We start from the raw sequence: 21,663 nt of genomic DNA on the forward strand, positions 1-21,663 counted from the left end.
AAAATACTATACATGAATGCACGAAGCATTAGAAATAAGATGGATGAGCTTGAGGCTCTTTTGGAAATTGGCAGATACGATATTGTGGGGATAACTGAGACGCGGCTTCAAGTGGACAGGGCCTGAGAAATAAATATTCAAGGCTACACGTGCTATCGTAAGGACACACTGACGGGCAGAGGGGGTGGGGTGGCCATGTTGGTAAGGGATGATATTCAGTCCCTTGCGCGGGGGCACCTAGAATCAGGGGATGTAGAGTCAGTGTGGATAGAGCTGAGAAATACTAAGGGTAAAAAGACCCTCTTGGGAGTTATCTACAGGCCCCCAAACAGTAGTCTGGATGTTGGATGTAAGATAAATCAGGAGCTGAAATTGGCCTGTCGCAAAGATGTTACTATAGTTGTTTTGGGGAATTTCAACATGCAGGTAGACTGGGAGAATCCGGATGGTATTGGACCTCAAGAAAGAGACTTTGTGGAGTGCCTCAGAGATGGATTCTTAGAACAGCTGGTGCTGGAGTCGACCAGGGAGAAGGCAATTCTGGATCTGGTATTGGGCAACGAACCAGAATTGGTCAGGGACCTCGAAGTGAAGAAGCCATTGGGAAGTAGTGACCATAATACAATAAGTTTCAATCTGCAATTTGAGAGGGAGAGGGTACAATCGGAAGTGACAATATTTCTGTTGAATAAAGGGAACTATGGAGCTGTGAGGGAGGAGCTGGCCAAAGTTCAATGGTGCAATACTTTAGCAGGGATGACAGTGGAAGAACAATGGCGAATATTTCTGTGTATAATGCAGAAGTTGCAGGATCAGTTCATTCCAAAAAGGAAGAAAGATCCTCGGAGGAGGCATGGGTGGCCGTGACTGACGAGGGAAGTTAAGAAACATATAAAGTTAAAACAGAAAAAGTATAACATAGCAAAGATAAGTGGGAAAACGGAGGACTGGGAAGCTTTTAAAGAACAACAGAGGATTACTAAGAAGGAAATACGCAGAGAAGAAATGAGATACAAAGGTAAACTGGCCAATAATATAAAGGAGGATAGTAAAAGTTTCTTTAGGTATGTGAAAGGCAAAAAAATGGTTAAAACTAAAATTGGGCCCTTGAAGACAGAAACAGGGAAGTATATTACAGGGAACAAAGAAATGGCAGAAGAATTGAATTGGTACTTCAGATCTGTGTTCACTGGGGAAGACACAATCAATCTCCCTGAGGTAACAGTGTCTGAAGGACCTGAACTTAAGGGAATTTATATTTGCCAGGAATTGGTGTTGGAGAGACTGTTAGGTCTGAAGGTTGATAAGTCCCCGGGGCCTGATGGTCTACATCCCAGGGTACTGAAGGAGGTGGCTCGAGAAATTGTGGATGCATTGGTGATTATTTTCCAGAGTTCGATAGATTCGGGATCAGTTCCTGCGGATTGTAGGGTAGCTAATGTTGTACCACTTTTTAAAAAAGGTGGGAAAGAGAAAACAGGAAATTATAGACCAGTTAGTCTGACCTCAGTGGTGGGAAAGATGCTGGAGTCTATTATAAAGGATGAAATTATGACACATCTGGATAATAGTAACAGGATAGGTCAGAGTCAGCATGGATTTATGAAGGGGAAATCATGCTTGACTAATCTTCTGGAATTTTTTGAGAATGTAACTCTGAAGATGGACTAGGGAGATCCAGTAGATGTAGTGTACCTGGACTTTCAGAAAGCTTTTGATAAAGTCCCACATAGGAGGTTAGTGAGCAGAATTAGGGCGCATGGTATTGGGGGAAAAGTACTAACTTGGATTGAAAGTTGGTTGGCTGATAGGAAACAAAGAGTAGTGATAAACGGCTCCATTTCTGAATGGCAGGCAGTGACCAGTGGGGTACCGCAGGGATCAGTACTGGGATCGCAGCTTTTTACAATATATGTTAATGATATAGAAGATGGTATTAGCAATAACATTAGCAAATTTGCTGATGATACTAAGCTGGGTGGCAGGGTGAAATGTGGTGAGGATATTAGGAGATTACAGGGTGACCTGGACAAGTTAGGTGAGTGGGCAGATGCATGGCAGATGCAGTTTAATGTGGGTAAATGTATGGTTATCCACTTTGGTGGCAAGAACAGCAAGGCAGATTACTACCTAAATGGAATCAATTTAGGTAAAGGGGCAGTACAGAGAGATCTGGGTGTCCTTGTACACCAGTCAATGAAGGTAAGCATGCAGGTACAGCAGGTAATGAAGAAGGCTAATAGCATGCTGGCCTTCTTAACAAGAGGGATTGAGTATAGAAGCAAAGAGGTTCTTCTCCAGCTGTACAGGGCCCTGGTGAGACCACACCTGGAGTACTGTGTGCAGTTCTGGTCTCCAAATTTGAGGAAAGATATTCTGGCTATTGAGGGAGTGCAGCGTAGGTTCACGAGGTCAATTCCTGGAATGGCGGGATTACCTTACACTGAAAGACTGGAGTGACTGGGCTTGTATACCCTTGAGTTTAGAAGACTGAGAGGGGATCTGATTGAGACATATAAGATTATGAAAGGATTGGCAGCAGGAAACATGTTTCCGCTGATGGGTGAGTGCCAAACCAGAGGACACAGTTTAAAAATACGGGGTAGACCATTTAGGACAGAGATGAGGAGACACCTCTTCACTCAGAGAGTGGTGGCTGTGTGGAATGCTCTGCCCCAGAGGGCAGTGGAGGCCCAGTCTCTAGATTCATTTAAGAAAGAGTTGAATTGAGCTCTCAAGGATTGTTGAATCAAGGGTTATGGAGATAAGGCAGTAACAGGATACTGATTAAGGATGATCAGCCATGATCATATTGAATGGTGGTGCAGGCTCGAAGGGCAGAATGGCCTACTCCTGCACCTATTGTCTATTGTCTATGTAAAAATATTGCCTCCAATTTCTGTTTAAGCCTTTAAATATGGTTTGTCCAGTTTAGTCACTGGTCAATGGTAACCCCAGGATGTTGGTTGTGGGGAATCTGGGGTAGTAATTCCATTGAATATCAAAAGAGAACTGGCTTGATAATGTCCTGTAGGGGATAGTTATTGCCTGATATTTGTGTGGTGTGAATGATATTTGCCACTTGCCAGTTCACACCCATTGACTTGAATTTTGTCATTTGGCCACATTTGGCCAAATCTTATGTTGGAGTTCGGGCAGTCAATCTCATTCTACTCAGGTGTGGAATTGTGGAAAGGTTTAGCTCAAAGCTAGGTGCCAGGTTTCCTCCATGACCTGTGCATTTCCCCAACTCGTTAACTATTGCCAGCCTGACAAGTTCCTAGAGATTGATATCTCTCATTCTGTCCTATAGTGCAACCAGTTCCACCACCCCTGCTCCCCACACCACCACAACCAACTTCCTTAACCCTGACAATGGTGGTGTCTTTAACTGCCTTGGCTGGAAGGTCTAGAATTCCATTTCAAAACATTTCTCTTTTTTGATTGTTCCCCTTAATACCGACCCTGACATATAGATAATTGTTACATTACTTCCACTTTTAACTCACTGCCAATGTACAGTTGGGATGGTCCTCACTTGAACTAAACCAGAGCTAGTGTGCTGGTAAGGGAGTAAGTTAGCTCAATTGATTGGATGACTGATTTGTGATGCAGACTGACGCCATCAGCAAAGGTTCAATTTCCATACCAGCTGAGGTTACTATGAAGGACTTTCTTTCTCACCCTCTCCCCATCTCCCACAGGTTAAACCACCACAAGTTGAGTCTAATAAGAGAGTAGTCTTATGGTTGGTAGGTCTATGGCTATTTAGTGTACTGGCAAATTATGACATTTGGGATTTAAGTAAAATAATTGGGGGGAGAGTTTGAGTATATTTTAATAGTTAGAGACAAAGAACAAGTAAACAGAGCAAGGTAGCAATAGAGGGAATGATAACCAGAGTGTAGCAGGATAGAACAGAACATAAAATGCAGGACCAAGTAAGGTCATAGAAGGAAAAAGTGGCTTGAATAAAGACAGAATTAAAGGCTGTTTTTCTGAGGTATGCTGCATTCATAACACGATGAATGAATCGATAGCACAAACTGAAATAAATAGGTTAGATATGATCGTAATTATGAGAGGTGTCAAGTTAACCAAGGCTAGGAATTAAAATATTGAAGGGGTAATTTTAAAAAGAAAAATTGGGTGAGTACATTTGGTTATAGAGAATGAAATCAGTAAATAATGGGAAAGGATCTTGGTTCAGAAGATCACAATGTGAAATCAGTTTGTGTGTAGAAAAGAAGTAGCGAGGAGAAAATAGTGGGAGTAGTTCACAGGATCTTAATAATAGATATAGAGTATAAATCGAGAAATATTGGAGGCTGAAGAAAAGGTGCATGAATTGTGAGCAATTTTAGTCTTTGTATAGATTGACAAACCAAAGTGAGGATGAATTCACAGAGAGTACATGCAACAGCTTCTGAGAACAATGCATATTACAACCAACCAGTGATTAGAATAGTCTAGATGCTGTAATGTACCATAAGAGAATTAATTAATAATCTTGAATTATTAAATTCCAGATGATCAAATGTAGCATGATTTAATTTTATATTCATTTTGAGAATGGAAAAGTTGAGACTGAAACTAGTGTCTTAAATAAGAACAATTACCAAAGTGCAGAGACAGAATTCACTAACTGGGTGAAGTCCAAAATGAATACTCTGCATTAGTATTCACAAAGAAGAAGGATATGGTGGATGGCAAACCTCGAGAGGGTATATTGATATTCTAGGGCATGTCAATTTAAAAAAGGAGGAGGTGTTCGTTATTTTGAAAAGCATTAGTGTGGACGAGTCCCCAGGACCTGATAAAGTCTATCCCAGAATGCTGAGGGAGGACGATGAGGTAATTGCTGGGGCTTGTACAAATCTTAAAGTCCTCTTAAATTATAGAAGAGGTCCCAAAGGACTGGAGAATAGCCAATGTTGTTCCTTTGTTTAAGAAGAGAAACAGAGCTATTCCTTGAAATTACAGTCCGGTAAGCCTTACATCAGTGGTAGGAAAATTATTGGAGAAGATTCTTAGGGATAGGATTTACTTACATTTGGCAAAAGTTTGAATTTATTATTGATAAGGAGCATTGCTTTCTGTGGGTAAGATTGTGTCTCTTAAAACTTTGAGAAAGTGTCAAAGATGGTTGATGAGGGCAAGGTGGCAGATGTTGTCTGTTTAAAAATAATGTGTTTTCAATCGAAGATGGAGATGAAGAGGAATTTTGTCCCTTAGAGGGTCCTTAATCTTTAACATGGATTAAAAGCACTCTTGCAGAGCACATTTAAAGATTGGTCAGTTAATTCATTTAGGTTTGTTCTACAAGGGAGTTGAGGGTTATAGCTGGCTGGCAGTAAAGTGGAGCTGAGAATCTGTTCAGTTCAATCATGATCTTATGTGACGGCGCAGGCTTGAGAAGTCAAAGGGCTCCTCATGCTCTGATTCCTTTTGTTCACCAAGGAGAAAAGATCCACATGTAGAGTTAGCATATTTATGCAAAACTCTGTTTATATGCTATAATGTTCTAAGGTTTTGCTTTCTTATGTTTGGAAAGTGGGCAACGTATCCAGACTCTTCACAGTTTAACTGTTCAACTCGGAATCTATGTCGTGTCTGATGCAAGACTTTTGAAAGTAGTTCAAAAAAGCTGTACCTTCAGTAGAGTCATATGAGGAAACCATAAAGTAAAAAAAATATACAAAATACCACAATAACCTTCATCTGATTAGTGTTTTAAGAAATCTTTAAAGCTAAAGTTTTGCTAAATTTTTTGCCTAAGTGAGAATCTAATTTTCTTTCTGATACCAGAAGCTATTAAGCAAGGTGCCCAGACATCCTTTCGCTCTGCTAAAAAGAAACCCAGACAGTTTTCACCATGAGTGCCAGCAGAAGCAGTAAGAGAAAAGGCCTTTCACTTACTCCCTGAAACTATTCCATCTCGTCATGACCGCAACTGTAGATGTAAATTCAGAGGTTGCCTGCATAGAGATAGAGGTAGAATGATAAACTTACCATGGTGTCAATGAAGCTTCAAAGGATGAAAAGTGCAAACTGAATTTGTAATCTCTTGGAATTATTTCAGACTGTGAACCTGAAAGTTATAAAAACACTGTGGCTGAGGGACATATTTGTGACTTCCCCCTTTCAAAAATTCACAGGTACAGGGTTAGAAGTGAGCTTTAACTCTGGTCTGTGTGTGTTAATGACCTGATGTTCTAGTGTGCTATGTGGGTCTAAAAACAGCACGACAGCAATACAGATAAAGAAGACCCCTCTCATTCTAAATCAGCCACTGCCAAAAAGAATCAGAATAAAACAGTTTCAATCAACTTACAAAGCCAAGAATCTTAAAATTGACTGTTCAGCTACAAAAATGAACGCGACTGGTAACATCCTCTACAATGGCCATATCATTCAACTGTCCCTTCTTCATGATCAATTCAGAGACAGATCCTGATATCTTTTTTTATTTTTGTACTCTCTTATTTCTCATCTGTTTGTGTGTGCATTACTAGTTCTTGCATGTTTTAAGAATTCATTCACAGGAAGATAGAAGAGAGAGGGTGGTGGTGGAGGGTTATTTTTCATACTGGAGGCCTATGACCAGTGGAGTGCCACAAGGATCGGTGCTGGGTCCTCTACGTTTTGTCATTTGCATAAATGATTTGGATGCAAGCATAAGAGGTACAATTAGTAAGATGACACCAAAATTGGAGGGCTAGTGGACAGCGAAGAGGGTTATGTCAGATTACAACAGGATCTTGACCAGATGGGCGAATGGGCTGAGAAGTGGCAGATGGAGTTTAATTCAGATAAATGCGATGTGCTGCATTTTAGGAAAGCAAATCTTAGCAGGACTTATACACTTAAGGGGGTAAGGTCCTAGGGAGTGTTGCTGAACAGAGACCTTGGAATGCAGGTTCATAGCTCCTTCAAAGTGGAGTCGCAGGGAGATAGGATAGTGAAGAAGGCGTTTGGTATGCTTTCATTTATTGGTCAGAGTATTGAGTACAGGAGTTGGGAGGTCATGTTGCGGCTATACAGGACATTGGTTAGGCCACTGTTGGAATATTGCATGCAATTCTGGTCTCCTTCCTATCGGAAAGATGTAGTGAAACTTGAAAGGGTTCAGAAAAGATTTACAAGGATGTTGCCAGGTTTGGAGGATTTGAGCTACAGGGAGAGGCTGAACAGGCTGGGGCTGTTTTCCCTGAAGCGTCGGAGGCTGAGGGGTGACCTTATAGAGGTTTATCAAAATTATGAGGGGCATGGATAGGGTAAATAGGCAAAGTCTTTTCCCTGTGGTCCGTGAGTCCAGAACTAGAGGGCATAGGTTTAGGGTGAGAGGGGAAAGATATAAAAGAGATCAAAGGGGCAACGTTTTCACACAGAGGGTGGTATGGGTATGGAATGAGCTGCCAGAGGATGTGGTGGAGGCTGGTATAATTGTAACATTTAAGAGGCATTTGGATGGATATATGAATAGGAAGGGTTTGGAGAGATATGGGCTCTGTGCTGGCAGGTGGGACTAGATTGGGTTGGGATATCTGGTCAGCATGGACGAGTTGGACCGAAGGGTCTGTTTTCATGCTGTACATCTCTATGACTCTATGATGAGGGATTCTCTGGCTAGAATCTCCCATCACTAATTGCCTAGAGCACTGTTCAGAGTCAACCACATTGCTGTGGGTCCAGAGTCATGTGTCCGCAAGTCTGGGTAAGAATGGCAGATTTCCTTTCTGAAAGGATATTAGTGAACTAGATGAGTTTTTCCGACAATTAACAATGGATTCATGGTCATCATTAGACCCCTAATTCCAAATATTTATTGAATTCAAATTCCACCATCTGCAATGGTGGCATTTGAAGCCAGATCCCCAGAACATTATCTGGGTCTCAGGATTAACAGTCCATTGCCTTCCCTAATTTGATAATTAATACACTCCCTCTTGTTAATTCAAGAAAACAATTTAATGTTGGTTTGAGAGAAAGATGTCCATAAGGGAAATTTTAAAATTAACGTTGTCCTGACCATCTGAAGAGAGTTTGTATTAGTGCCAGCCAAAGGAACCAGTTCACCTTTTACCTCATCCTGGAGCCAACAGTTTGAGATATCCCATCTAGAACCTCACTGGTCATAACACCTATTAAGTCCACATACAAAAGAAAACTCTTATTATTCAATGACAGAACCAGTCACAGTTGCTGAATCTGACTCCATGCTTCAATGACTCTACTTCAGAAAGAGAATCTTCAATCAAATAAAATTCACAATAATATAGAGACTGATCACACTTTCATCCCTATACATAACTATTATCCTCATTGAATTTAAATCTTTGTATCTATATTTTAGCCAATAACTTTATCAGTTCTTACTGCATAACTTTCAACAATTGTTGTGTAATAAAGTAACATTGTATCTTGTTTGATGCATGATGTTGTGCTGCTGTTTTTGTTTAAACTGAAATACTCTAATTAAAAGAAACTACAAGGAGCTTATACACATTCTTATTTCAGTTACCACTATGAGGACATACAGTATATACTGTATAAATAATTTAAGTACACAAATTTAAAAAGGAAGAGTTAACTTGTCTTATTTATTTATGTGCTTTCAGCTTACACAAGTCATTATCTCAAGAGGTCCCTGTCACCGACCAGTTCAACATTGCACTAAGCACTTACGATGAAGCTTTATGCGCTACCAAGGACATTATGTCAGCCACGCACCACGAAAATGAAGATCTTGCAAACCAGTTACAACTGGCTGTGGTAGAACAAGCAAACATGAAGATTAAACTGCAGCAAGCCTTGGAAGCCAAAATCCAACTGAGTGAAAAAGTTCAGAAGTAAGTATGTATTTTGAAAATCTTCAAATAAATGAAGATATGGTTTCATACAGTTTACTGTTGATTACATGCAAAATGAGTTTTAAAACTTCAGAAATTCTAGATTTTATTTATCACATGTTTTCTGAAGGATCTATTGATACTAATGTAATGCTTCCAGTATAAAGCTTGGCTGAGTTGACAGCACTCTTGTCTTTAGCTTGGAAGGTTTACATTTAGACTCTACTTGGATTTGAGAAAATAATCTAAACTCATACTACAGTATACTGCTGAGAGCTTGCTGCATTATCAGGTATTCAGTGAATGCAAAGTTCTGGTCATGTTTGTCTTTTGTTTTTTTAACCTAACAGGTTTTCTGTTCAGTTATACACAAAGGAAAAGAACCTTTAATTTCTTCATAATTTATATATCCAATGCTTTTAAAGCAGATTCATTTTTATTTACTTTTCATATTGTTATTACATAAAAATAATTTAAATTTCCTTTATTTAAAAAAAAGTTGAGAAAATGAATAGACAAAACAATAGAAATACTTTTTTCTATATTATCATCTAGAACTGATGATTGATTATTATCCTAACTACAAACCCTTGGAGTTTATGTAGATTTAGAAATTCTGTTACTTAAAAAGTAAGTAGACTTTACAGGTTACTCATCAACATTCAAGTCAATACATGCCTCAGAACCAATTTAATCAGCATTCACCTCACTGATGTTTATAGATCTTGATGTGTTATATTGGTTAACCAACTTCAAATTTATTCAACATATGTAAAGCACTCTGACATATTTCTAACAAAATTTCATATGTCACTAATTGCAACACATAATTCATTCCTCTATCCATATTTTGTCTTGGCAATTTAAATTTTATTTGTCCTTGGATTAAAAAAAGGTCTGGAAATGTTCATTGTCACTTTTGCAATGTTCAAAAAATAGTATAAAATTAATCAGAGAAATTTGTACTTCTATTATATTGTAGGTTTAACAGTCACTCTCAGAATAAAAAGTTTATAAATTTGTGGGGGACAAAATTACCTCTATGCTAATTGCATGGAACTCCAGAACAGGTTTGTAGTTTCTGGGAACTTTAGGGGTTATTTTGAGGGTTAATTCTGGGATTAACTTTATTTCTGCTCATAATAACAGCACTATAATTCCATAATGCTTCCAATATTCAAAGTATACACAATGATACTGCTAGGAGATAGTTATAGTAATTGTGAGAGTTGAGGAACAACAGTTGGAGTGCTGACGATTCAATTCCCCATTGCAACAAGGGTTGTTAATGACTTACAAAGAGTTGTATCTGTTTGCAGCCTACAACCTGAAGAAACTTTGATGGTTCAAAAAGAACTTTAAAGTAGCTTTTCTTTTGCCTTATGCGTGGATTGAGCTGGTTCATCACTGAGGGACACTAAGCTATTTTTGTTCCTAGTCACATTAAGTGACAGGAAACTTAAAAGAGATGCTTTACATCATTAGGGGTCCAGACAGAGAAGACAGGAAGAAACTGTTTAAGTTGTCATGGTAACAAGTGGTTTCCTGTTTTGAGTTCCCCAATCAACATTCTGATTTCAATTTTAAAATGGGGCGGAGAAGCAATGAAAATGAATGAATGGAGTGTGGAGTAGCACATATAGAAAAGGTGCATACAATATAATGTACACCTGTAAGGGAATCACAGGTCGCACAGGTCCTGTAAAGATCTCAGTGAAGACTTCTGGATCAGAGGACAAGATTTGACAAAAGATATAGTTGAAGAACTCTAATATGTAAAGACCAGAAACCAAAATCACCAAGTCAGCTTTATCTGTTGCTGTGAGTGCAACCACTTTCATATATAATAATCAAATGGTTGTGAGGATCATCCAAGATACCCTTCCAAAGAGCATTGGTTAAACAAGCATCACCCTTTTTGACCTGGTATGTTTTACTGGGTTGACATGACGGTGTCAACTTTCCTATACAGGGTGTACTAGATGACATGCACATGATTTATGCTCCTAATTTAGATCCATTTCATTCTTCATTCGGAGTTTACCATTTGCTCAATGTTCAGCTCTGCAAGGAGAGCAGTCACAACAGAAGTAAGAATGGATAGCTTGTGATGATGAGGCTTACCACTTTGTTACCATAACCACTTAAACAATTTCTTCCTGTCTTCTCTGTCCAGACTCCTCATGATTTAAAACATCTCTTTCAAGTTTCCTGTCAATCTTCTTGAATGAGAATAATCCTAGCTTCTTCAACTTATTCATATAATTGATATCTCTCCTCCTGGTGTAGTTCACAGAAACCTTTTTAGCATCCTTTACATTCGATTAAATTACAATGCCCAGAATTGTAAACAGTACTCCAATTATGACTGAACCAGTATTGGAGCACAATTACATGATACCAAAACTGACAGATTTAAAAAAGATTGAAAAGATTAGGGGTTTTCTTTCTCAAATAAAAAATGGTGGATGACCATGACAGCAATATTTTCATGATAAAAGGATTTAACATGTTATATATTTTTTGACTTGTGGTTGAAACCAGAGGTTAGGGTCGTAAATACAAGGTACTCAACAATAAATGTAATAGGAAATTCACGAGCAACATTTTTTAACTCAAAATGTGTGTAGAAATTGATACTCCTCCACAGTGAGCAGTTGAGGGAAATAATATAGATGTACTCAAGCAAAAGCTAGATATGTATGAGAGAGAACAGATTGGATGGGTTTGTTAAGGCAATTGACCGATCATCTCTGCCTGCTTCTGCCCGAATGAACTTATCACCTCTTATCTCAACTCTGTCCTCTCCCCTTTGGTCGAGGAACTCTCCAACCTATATTCGGGACACCATCCATGCCATCCACCTTCTCCATGACTTTCAGTTATTCAGCCCCCAAAACCTCATCTTCACTATGGACATCCAATCTCTCTGCACCTGTATGCCCCATCTCTATCTCTTCCTCTCCTGCAGACCCAACCACTCCTCCTCCACTGACACTCTCATCCACCTTGACAACCTTTCCTTTCAATCCTCCTATTTCCTACAAACCAGAGGGGTAGTCATAGGTACCCACAAGGGTCCAAGCTCTGCCTGCATCTTCATAGGATACGTGGAACAGTCCCTCTTCTGCAGCTCCACCAGCACTATTCATCCACCTTTTCCTCCACTATGTTGATGATTGTATCAGCATTGCATCATGCTCCCACAATGAGCTCAAACAGTTCATCTACTTCAACCCATACCTTCCATGTGACCTCAAATTCACTTGGACCGTTTCTGACAGTTCCCTCTCCTTCAAAGCAAATAGAAATTTCAGTAAATGTAAATACAAGAAACAAAAGTTTAAGTTGACTTGAGCAGACAATATCTTAATTTAACATCTTACTTGTAAAGTAATATCTTTAACATACAATACTCTCTTAATACGATAGTAAACTGTTGGCCTTAGTTATGATTCAGAGATGCCGGTGTTGGACTTGGGTGTACAAAGTTAAAAATCACACAACACCAGGTTATAGTCGAACAGGTTTAATTGGAAGCACACTAGCTTTCGGAGCGACGCTCCTTCATCAGGTGATTGTGGAGGGCTCGATCATAACACAGAATTTATAGCAAAAATTTGCAGTGTGATGTAACTGAAATTATACATTGAAGAATTGATTGTCTGTTGGCCTTAGTTATGTTGTCAAATCATAAACTAGGGCTTGGATTTTTAAACTGCTAATTTGAGACTCAGTTGGCTCTCTTCAGCATTTTGCTTTTGGAGAATATGTCCAATGCAAATCTTTAGACATTGATTTGAACAATGTTCTGTAACTAATTATACTCTTTTATCACCCCAAGTAACGCTATGCCTTTAAAACAATAAAATAACCCAAGGGACTTCACAGAAGTATGTTAAAGCTAAATATGACACCCAGCCCCATAAAGTGTTAATAGGTTACCTAAGTTTGGTTACAGAGAGATTTTAACGAGTGTCTTAAGGAAAGAAATGTAGTTAGATAGTTTGATGTTTAAGGATAGAATTTGAGACCTAGCCAACTGACAGCAAAAGTGGCAGCGTGAAGCAGTTATAGTCAGGAATGTTTAAGAGACTAGAATTCCCAAGAAATTTCTGATCCATACTGCATGGCAATTCAATTTGTTAATTCCATGCCCCCTTAATTTACTAAGTAGCCTACCATGAGGTCAGAATCCTATGGAATGTTGTTTATGCCGTAAATGTTGAATGGCAAATTAGTATTACCCCTCCCCCCCAGCAAAACTTCTGGGAAATATTCTTTTCATGTTTCAAGTACTTTATCTCATTTAACTTGACTTACTTTTTTAATTTGTTATAAGTCTGACTTCCTGTTAAGGTCAAAATAATTTGCTTATGCTCATAGTCAGCCTGCCAACTGTATTTCTCAAGTTTTAAAGAAACCACTGTTTAGGAGTTGTTAACTTGACAACAGCAGTAATGTAATTGCTATGTTGTGCCATTACCACCTAGTTAGCAGTTTTCTCCTGATGTTTAGAACCCAAACGCCTTAAATATCAATATAATGTCAGAAGATACAGGTTGTAACATAAGCTAAACAAGGTTGTCTATTAACATTTTGAAGGAACATTCCTGAATAATTTTCAATACAAAATCGTATAGTCCAACAATAAATTGTTCTGAAGATTTGCAAATGTTGTATGTGATTTAATGCCAATCTCAATAAAGTTAATCTGTTCACCAAGAAAATAATAATCATCCATAAATACTACAAATAAGTTCCACTGTTTGCTGTCGTTCAACTACATGAGGAATGTGTAACAAGTATTTTAAATGTATTAGGAAACTGACAGAAGGATTTGGTATCAGTTCTTGATATTGATTATCCACAGTCTATTAGATAATACATGAGTGCTATTGGCATGAAGTCTGAAAATGCCTGTTCATAATCTCGTTTGCAGCTTAGAACTAGGAAGACTAGTGCTGTAATCTTTCAAGGGTATCTAGAGAGTTTTGCAACAGTAGTGTCCCTATGCTTCAATGTCATACATATGTACTTCTTTATTCCTTGTTTGTGTATGTGTACGTATGTCTGTGCAAATATATTTATTTAAATTTTGTCAGCAAAGAATAAATTGCAGAAAAATAAGCTTATTTTCAGCATAGCAGTGTTGTTGTTGTTGATTAAACATACCCTCCACAATTCTCTCCAAGCACAGCTCGTTGAATCTGTAAAGGGTCATCTAAGGGTTCTTAGTACAGAGTAAACAGACTTCTGACAAACTTAGTTGGTTGATCACTTTGCTGGTTGAATTTGTAGGAAGGGTGAATGGACATAGACAGAGAGGTTTCTACAGCTTTTTAAGGAAAAATAATAGTATTCTGTTTAAAGATTTTACAAAACTGCTCAGTTTTGCTTCAGAGTTTACTTCAATTATGGGAATAAGTATCTTGGCAACAGGTTCATTACAAAATGGCCACAGCCAGAGAGAAGCACAAAATTTCCGTTCGGTAAAATTGTTTGATTTTCTCTTTCTTTCCCCCAAAGCTTGAATTTAAGACTAGCATTAGGGTTGAAAGCAGCTAATACAAAATAAATATATTTTGTTCTTTTTTTGAACATTGACTACTAATAATGCCACCTCTAATTATTTATTCATCTCCTTTGCATCCACATCTCCCGACACACCACCAATCCAACAAGTGCATGATCTCATCCTGGAGAAAACCTGAATCCTATCAACTTCTCAAATGCCTCAGTGTATTGATCATCAAAAAAGCTTGGGTTTCTCTTTCTGCTGCAAGATTGTTTCTTTTATTGTCCCTTTCTCCTGGACACGGATTTTTAAACTTCTAATTTGTGGCTCAATTGGCTCTCATCAGCATTTTATTTTTTGGAGAATACTTCCAATGCAAATGTTTAGACATTGATTTGAGTGATGATCTGTAACTAATTATACTCTTTTATCATCCCAAGGTACGTTGTGCTTTTAAAATACTTTATTGAGTATTTCAATAGAGTTGAAGTTATGCCAATTCTTTTTTTTTTGTTTGTATTTTAACTGTTGTAAGAATGAAGTGTGTTTTGCTTAAAGCCTAGTAGTGGAACAATTGAATCATATCTGGAACACAGCGCCTTACACTTGCCTTTAAATAAAATACGATGTTAGGGTATAGGCTATCTTCTTGACATATTTTGAGTGGGCTTTGTCTGGCCCATAACACTGCCTCTATTGTCACATCCCATGCTTCTCATCTGGACTACTGCCTCTAAGCCAATAGATCATAGGTTCAAGCATCACTCCAATCTAATTATGTCTGGTCACTTCATTGGGAGAAGTTCTCCATTGTCAAAAGGTGCCATCTTTCAATTCAAACACTAATCTGAGACATCTATCCTGATGCATACAAAAGATTCTGAGGTCCTGTTCGAAGGAAAACAGGGAGTTCTGCTCAGTCCATCAAAGGTACTATATGAATTCATGTCTTTCTCTTATTAAATATTGCTGAAAGGAAACTTTTTGCCAAAGCTTTTTATCTTGCATTCATCAGAACAATTCTCAAGAATACCAGTTTAAAGAGAAAACCAAAACCAACATTTCTACTGCATAAGAGAAGAGTGCTAACTTCTGGACAAGCAAATTATGATTGTTAGGGAAATTTGCCAAGGAAAATGCACCCATTAAAGATGACTGACAGTTAACTGCCAACGAGCACTGTTTAAATTTTAGATCAGACAGAGTTGTCCTGAGAAATGAAACAAAAATGGCTGCCACTTGTTTTGTTGAGTTGAAACTGGGGCAATGCATGTACTTTTACTTCTGTCTGATGAGAACAAGTCCCTGTGCATTAATAACTGTAACTTCCAGGATGTGCAAGTATGCCACAGTACAAGCCCAAGTGAAAATGCTAATTTGGCTTACCAGTATAATTCTTCATGCACTTAACTATCTGGAAAATGTTGCCCAATTATATGCCTGGTTTAAAATTTAACAAGCCTGGGAGTTAACTGGCAGTCATCATTAATTGATGCATTCTCAATGGTGATTCTCCCATTAATCAGAGTTCACTTATCAACCAATTAGCATGATCCTCTTGTGCAATACCCAATTTTGGTTTTTCTTTGAATTGATACCCTTCTGAATTATCCTGAACATTGCAGGATGGAAAGCTTCAATAGAATGTATTTTATTTCAGCAATACCCAAGTGTTCTACAACCAATCATTCGACATAGTTGATGATAATGAACGAATTTGGTGTACTAATTTCAAATCTACTGGCCAATAGCTCCTTAACACAACCAAAGTTTTCAGTCCAAGTTTATACTTCACAGCATATTCTCAGCAAATATGCTGGCTTGAATTTTACTCCCCTCCTAAATGCCTATCAGCATTTCAAAATTCTTTTCCTTCCCTTGCATGGTGAATCTTCCAGTATCATTTTAAACAAATTCCTCCTCACTTAATTAACTTTCAGCAGCAAGCCACCAATTGGTGATTCTTGGTCTTCAACTGACCACAACAAGCTCTGTGCCTTTCAATAGGGATTCCATCTTAGCAGCACTGTTTGATGATTAACCTAAAAGTAAATCTTTGCATTTGCCTGACACAGCATTACCTGTTTTTGGTCCGACTGTCCCTGAGAGTCTGTCGGCCTGAGAGTAGCAAGAAAATCTCCCTACTCTTTTGTGTTCACATATGAAAGCTTGCACCTGACTATCAATGGGGCTTGACCTGAACCCCTGTCCTCCGGGCAACTAGGTCACCAGGACAAGTTAATTTACAAGTTAACTCCATACTCAGTACCAAGACATTCTGTTTAATCTTGGATTCTAAAAGCTTAATACACAGCTGTTGCATGAGGTCTGGCAGTTTTAATGTATTTGTAATTTTAGAATCCATTCAAATCTAATCAAAAAATTAATAGCATATACTTGCAATCCACTGGTTTCACTAAAGATACTTGTATCATGTTAGAGTGGCATCAGTGACCAACTGGTGTTTCAGCTGCAATTTACAATCTAATAAAATGATTAAATCCACACAACTAATGACACACAAGCCCATCTTTTCAAAAGCCTAGAAAGCAAAGGTATGAGGTATGGAAAATGAATATTTCTTTATTCTGGTCGTCCAGTTGGTAACATTACAAGTTGAAGACTGAAACTCAGTGATTACAGGTCTCTACTTAAGTTCTGGTTTCCTGGAGACATGCTATCAAAGTAAAAGTGCCTTCATTTAAAACGGATGATTGTATCTTTTTGAGTTAGAGGATGGTGGAGCTATTTTTCAAGTCCTGACATTTAAATACTGACTGGTACAGTATTGCTCCAAAACATTAAGTCCATAGCAAACTGCCCACTTTGGCACAATGTTATGCCAACATAAAATCTCAATTTTACTGAAGGCAGAAAACTCTGGACACAATGACAAATAGTACAACATCAAATAGGGTAGAAAATAAAGTAGAGCAGAATTTTCCCAATTCTTGATTGACATGAGCAATAGTGAGAGAGTTGGGAAAATATATCAAGAATGAAAAAAATGAGTGTAAAATGAGAGTAAAAAGAAGTCTGATTTTCCACATAAGCTTTCAACAGCTAGATGAGAATCTCACTAGTGAGCAAGCATTACTACCTCATTGACAGCTAATCTCCTCACTTTATGCAATTTGCTATTTTCCCAGACAGTGGAGAGCAACTGGATGGCTCCAATTTATGATACAAAAGTCAGAGTGGCTACCTGGTGGTAGCAGCTCACTATCATCTTCTCCAGGCAATTGCCTTGGCGAGCATTCCCCAATATCTGAAAACACATTTTATGGGCTGGGACTGCACACACCCCCATCCACAGAGGTTGGCATCGACAAAGCACAATACTCAACACATCATAGCACATCTCAGGCTCACTTTTAATACAGTTCACCATTTCAGTATGGCACTTTGGAGCTCACTGACACCTCACGCTGCAATGCAGCTGCCACATCACTTTGTGCACTGGGACACACATCCATCTCATACATCAGAACAAGTTTTATCTTGGGAGCTTAGCTTGGGGTCCTAATGCTCATTCACATTGCACTTCTGGATGATCACAGCATCACTGCTTTTGCTTTCAATGCAGACACAATATGGGCTGTCTATATGGGGGAGATAGAATGCAGATGGGTGACTGCTTTGCAGAGCCCCCTACATCTGTTCGCAAAAATAATCTGGAGTTTTGAATTAGGTGAAAGTGAGGACTGCATATGCTGGAGATCAGTGTCTAGATTAGAGTGGTGTTGGAAAAGCACAGCCAGTCAGGCAGTATCCGAGGAGCAGGAATATCGACGTTTCGGGCAAAAGCCCTTCATCAGGAATGAGGCAGGGAGCCTCTGGGATGGAGAGATAAATGGGAGGGGGATAGGGCTGGGGAGAAGGTAGTCAAGAGTACAATAGGTGGTTGGAAGTGGGGTTGAAGGTGATAGGTCGGAGAGGAGGGTGGAGGGGATAGGTGGGAAGGAAGATTGGCAGGTAGGACAGGTCATGAGGATGGTGCTGAGCTGACAGGTTGGAACTAGGGTAAGGTGGGGGAAGAGGAAATGAGGAAACTGGTGAAGTCCACATTGATGCCCTGGAGTTAAAATGTTCTGAGGCAGAAGATGAGGTGTTCATCCTGCTCCTTGGATGCTGCCTGATCTGCTGTGCTGATCACACCACTCTAACCAGCACCACTCTAATCTAGACTTTGGAGTTTTGAATTGCCTACCACTTCAACACCTCACCATGTTTCCATCTCAGGTTTCTTGCAGTACTCCAGTGATGTTCAGCATATCTCATTTTCTGCTTCGTACCCTGAAGCCTTCAGGACTCAATATCGAGTTCAATAATTTAAAAAACCTGAATACCTTCATCTATGTCCTTTATCCATCCCCCACACCTCAGACCCAGTCATGACATAGAACATAGAACATTACAGCACAGTACAGGCCCTTCGGTCCTCAATGTTGTGCCACCCTGTGAAACAATCTGAAGCCCATCTAACCTACATTATTCCGTTCTCGTCCATATGCCTATCCAGTGACCATTTAAATGCTGGGCTGCTTTCAGCACAGCCAACCGATTTTCACCTACTTATGGTCCCTCTTAGCAGCTTTTCTTTCTCTCTGGGCTCTGTCTCCACCTATCCACTTGTTCACGCGCAAGTGCACACACAACAAACACACACACACACACACACACACACACAACACACACACACACAACAACACACACACACACACACACACACACACACACACACACACACACACACACACACACACACACACACACACACACACACACACACACACACACACACACACAATGCATACATGCATACCCCGTATTCAGCATATATACCACCTTTTCCTTGCAGCTATCGGTTCTAAAGATGGGTCACTGGACTCAAAACTCCACTTTCTCTCAACAGACTCTGCCAGACCTGCTGAATTTCTCCAGCAATTTCTGTTTTTGTTTCAGATTTCCAGCATCTGCAGTTCTTTTTTGTAATAAAAACCTTGTCATGTTACATAATGACATGCTACATAAATGCAACACCTACAGCATCTGCCAATAGCTAATGCAGTAAACACTGAATGTGCTTCAACCTGATGGCCATGGCTCAAATAAAAAGGGCAATAATCCTTAATCTAGTCGACAGAAGTTCAGCTGGGTATAGCAGGACAGAGTTAGATCTCAGTCCAGGAGCTTGGACATGGCAGTCAGTTGACATAGTCAGTTGAATGATCAGGGTCAAAGCTTCTACCTTATTCAGTCCAATATGTGGGCTGCACTCACTCCTTCAGGTGGAGTCTAACTAGTCCAGTCAGTGCAGAGATTAGCTTTAAATCAGTTTTAAAGCTGAAAAAAAACTGTCGCGATCATCAATAAGATCGTTCCAAGACAATCAGGGAATGGGCCAAACACAGTCTTGAGAGTCAAGGGAGGATAAGAGGGTGTTAGTGATGGGAAGGGGGAGTTGGGATAATTGTGTGAATTTTAGAACATAGAAATATGGGACTATTACAAAATGGACAGTCTACATCTGAACCAGACTGGAACCAATGTCCTTGGGGGAGATTTTGCTACTGCTGTTGGGGAGGTTTTAAATTAATGTGGCAGGGGTCTGGGAACCAAAAGAGAAAACAAGTAGGCAGCGAGGTGGACATTGGAGACTGTAAGAATCATGAAGATAGCATTAATAAAGGAAAGAGAGCAGATGAGCGCAAAAGAACTGGTGGCCTGAAATGCATCTACTTTAATGCAAGGATTATAGTGTGTAAGGCAGATGAATTTAGGGCTTGGATTGATGCCTGGGAGTATGACCTTGGGTTCATGTCACATTACAGGTGATCACCATTGCACTACACACACACACAGATATTCCTACACACACACACACTCTCACATACACATGGACACAGGTACACACAGATGTGCACACAGACACCCACACACACCCTTATAGACACACACACTCCCACACATGCACCCCCTCACAGACTTAAGACACTCTGCACTCACTACACACACACACACACATACACTTTCTCACACTCACAACCCCCACCCCAGACAGACACACACACACAGACAGACAAAGACCCACATGCACACATATATTTTGTGTGGTGCATTTTTTTGTACTTGCACAGTTACATTGCACTTTGCTCAAAAACTGCATACATTCATGTAGAACTCTGAGCTCAAAAACTGCATGAATTTATGTAAAACTCTGTTATCTCACTTTTTAGATTAGAATCAATCTAAACATCAGGTCATAGACAGAGAACACAGGGGGCTAACACCTTCAACATATTGTCTAGCTATCACCATTGTTAACAGCTAACCCGAGAATGCAACTTTAAAAAAAGGGTTTTGTGATTTATACATGAAAGAAGTGAAACTATCATTGTATTATAATAGATGAAAAGCTTAACAGACAATCAATTCTTCAATGTATAATTTCAGTTACATCACACTGCAAATTTTTGCTATAAATTCTGTGTTACGATCGAGCCCTCCACAATCACCTGATGAAGGAGCGTCGCTCCGAAAGCTGGTGTGCTTCCAATTAAACCTGTTGGACTATAACCTGGTGTTGTGTGATTTTTAACTTGGGAGTGTGACGTTATTGCAATCACAGAGACTTGGTTGAAGGAAGGGCACAATGATTGGCAACTAAATGTTATAGGATATAGACGCTTCAGACAGGACAGGGTGGGAAGTAAAAGAGGGGGTGGAGTTGCATTGCTGGTCAGGGAAGATATCACAGCTGTGCTAAAGGAGAACACTATGGAGGTCTTGGGTAGTGAGGCATTATGGGTGGAGCTGAGAAATAAATAGGTGTAGTTACATTGTTGGGACTGTATTACAGGCTTCCCAACAGTGAGCATGAGGTAGAGAACAAATAGGTAAATAGATTATGGAAAGATGTAGAGGCAATAGAGTAGTGGTGATGGGAAATTTTAATTTTCCCAACATTGACTGGGATACACAGTGTCAGAGGTCTGGATGGGGTAGAATTTGTAAGAAGCATCCAGGAGAGTTTTCTAGAGCAGTATGTCAATAGTCCGACGAGGGAAGGGGCCATATTGGACCTGGTACTGGTGAATGAGCCAGGACAGGTGATAGAAGTTGCGGTGGGGGATTTCTTTTGGAACAGTGACCATGATTCTTTAAGTTTTAGAATACTCGTAGATAAAGAAAAGAGTGGTCCTAAGGGAAGAGTACTAAACTGGGCCAAGGCTAATTACATCAAAATTAGGCAGGAGCTCGGAAATGTGGATTGGACACAGCTATTTGAAG

At 39.4% G+C, this 21,663-nt stretch overlaps 1 protein-coding gene across 6 annotated transcripts in view; it reads left to right on the forward strand.

Moving 5' to 3' along the window:
* mipol1 (mirror-image polydactyly 1) overlaps nt 1–21,663 on the forward strand; it is a 414,430-nt gene that overhangs the window by 377,910 nt on the left and 14,857 nt on the right. For all 6 annotated transcript variants that reach the window (XM_043697844.2, XM_087989940.1, XM_087989937.1 and 3 more), the window contains one exon: nt 8,622–8,852. In XM_043697844.2, coding sequence (XP_043553779.1) covers nt 8,622–8,852 — 231 coding nt within the window. The remainder of the gene's footprint in view (nt 1–8,621; nt 8,853–21,663) is intronic.

This window comes from Chiloscyllium plagiosum, unplaced genomic scaffold (genome assembly GCF_037043375.1).
Source record: "Chiloscyllium plagiosum isolate Xiang-an unplaced genomic scaffold, Cpla_swu_hap1 HiC_scaffold_8, whole genome shotgun sequence".
NCBI classification, from domain to species: Eukaryota; Metazoa; Chordata; class Chondrichthyes; order Orectolobiformes; family Hemiscylliidae; genus Chiloscyllium; species Chiloscyllium plagiosum.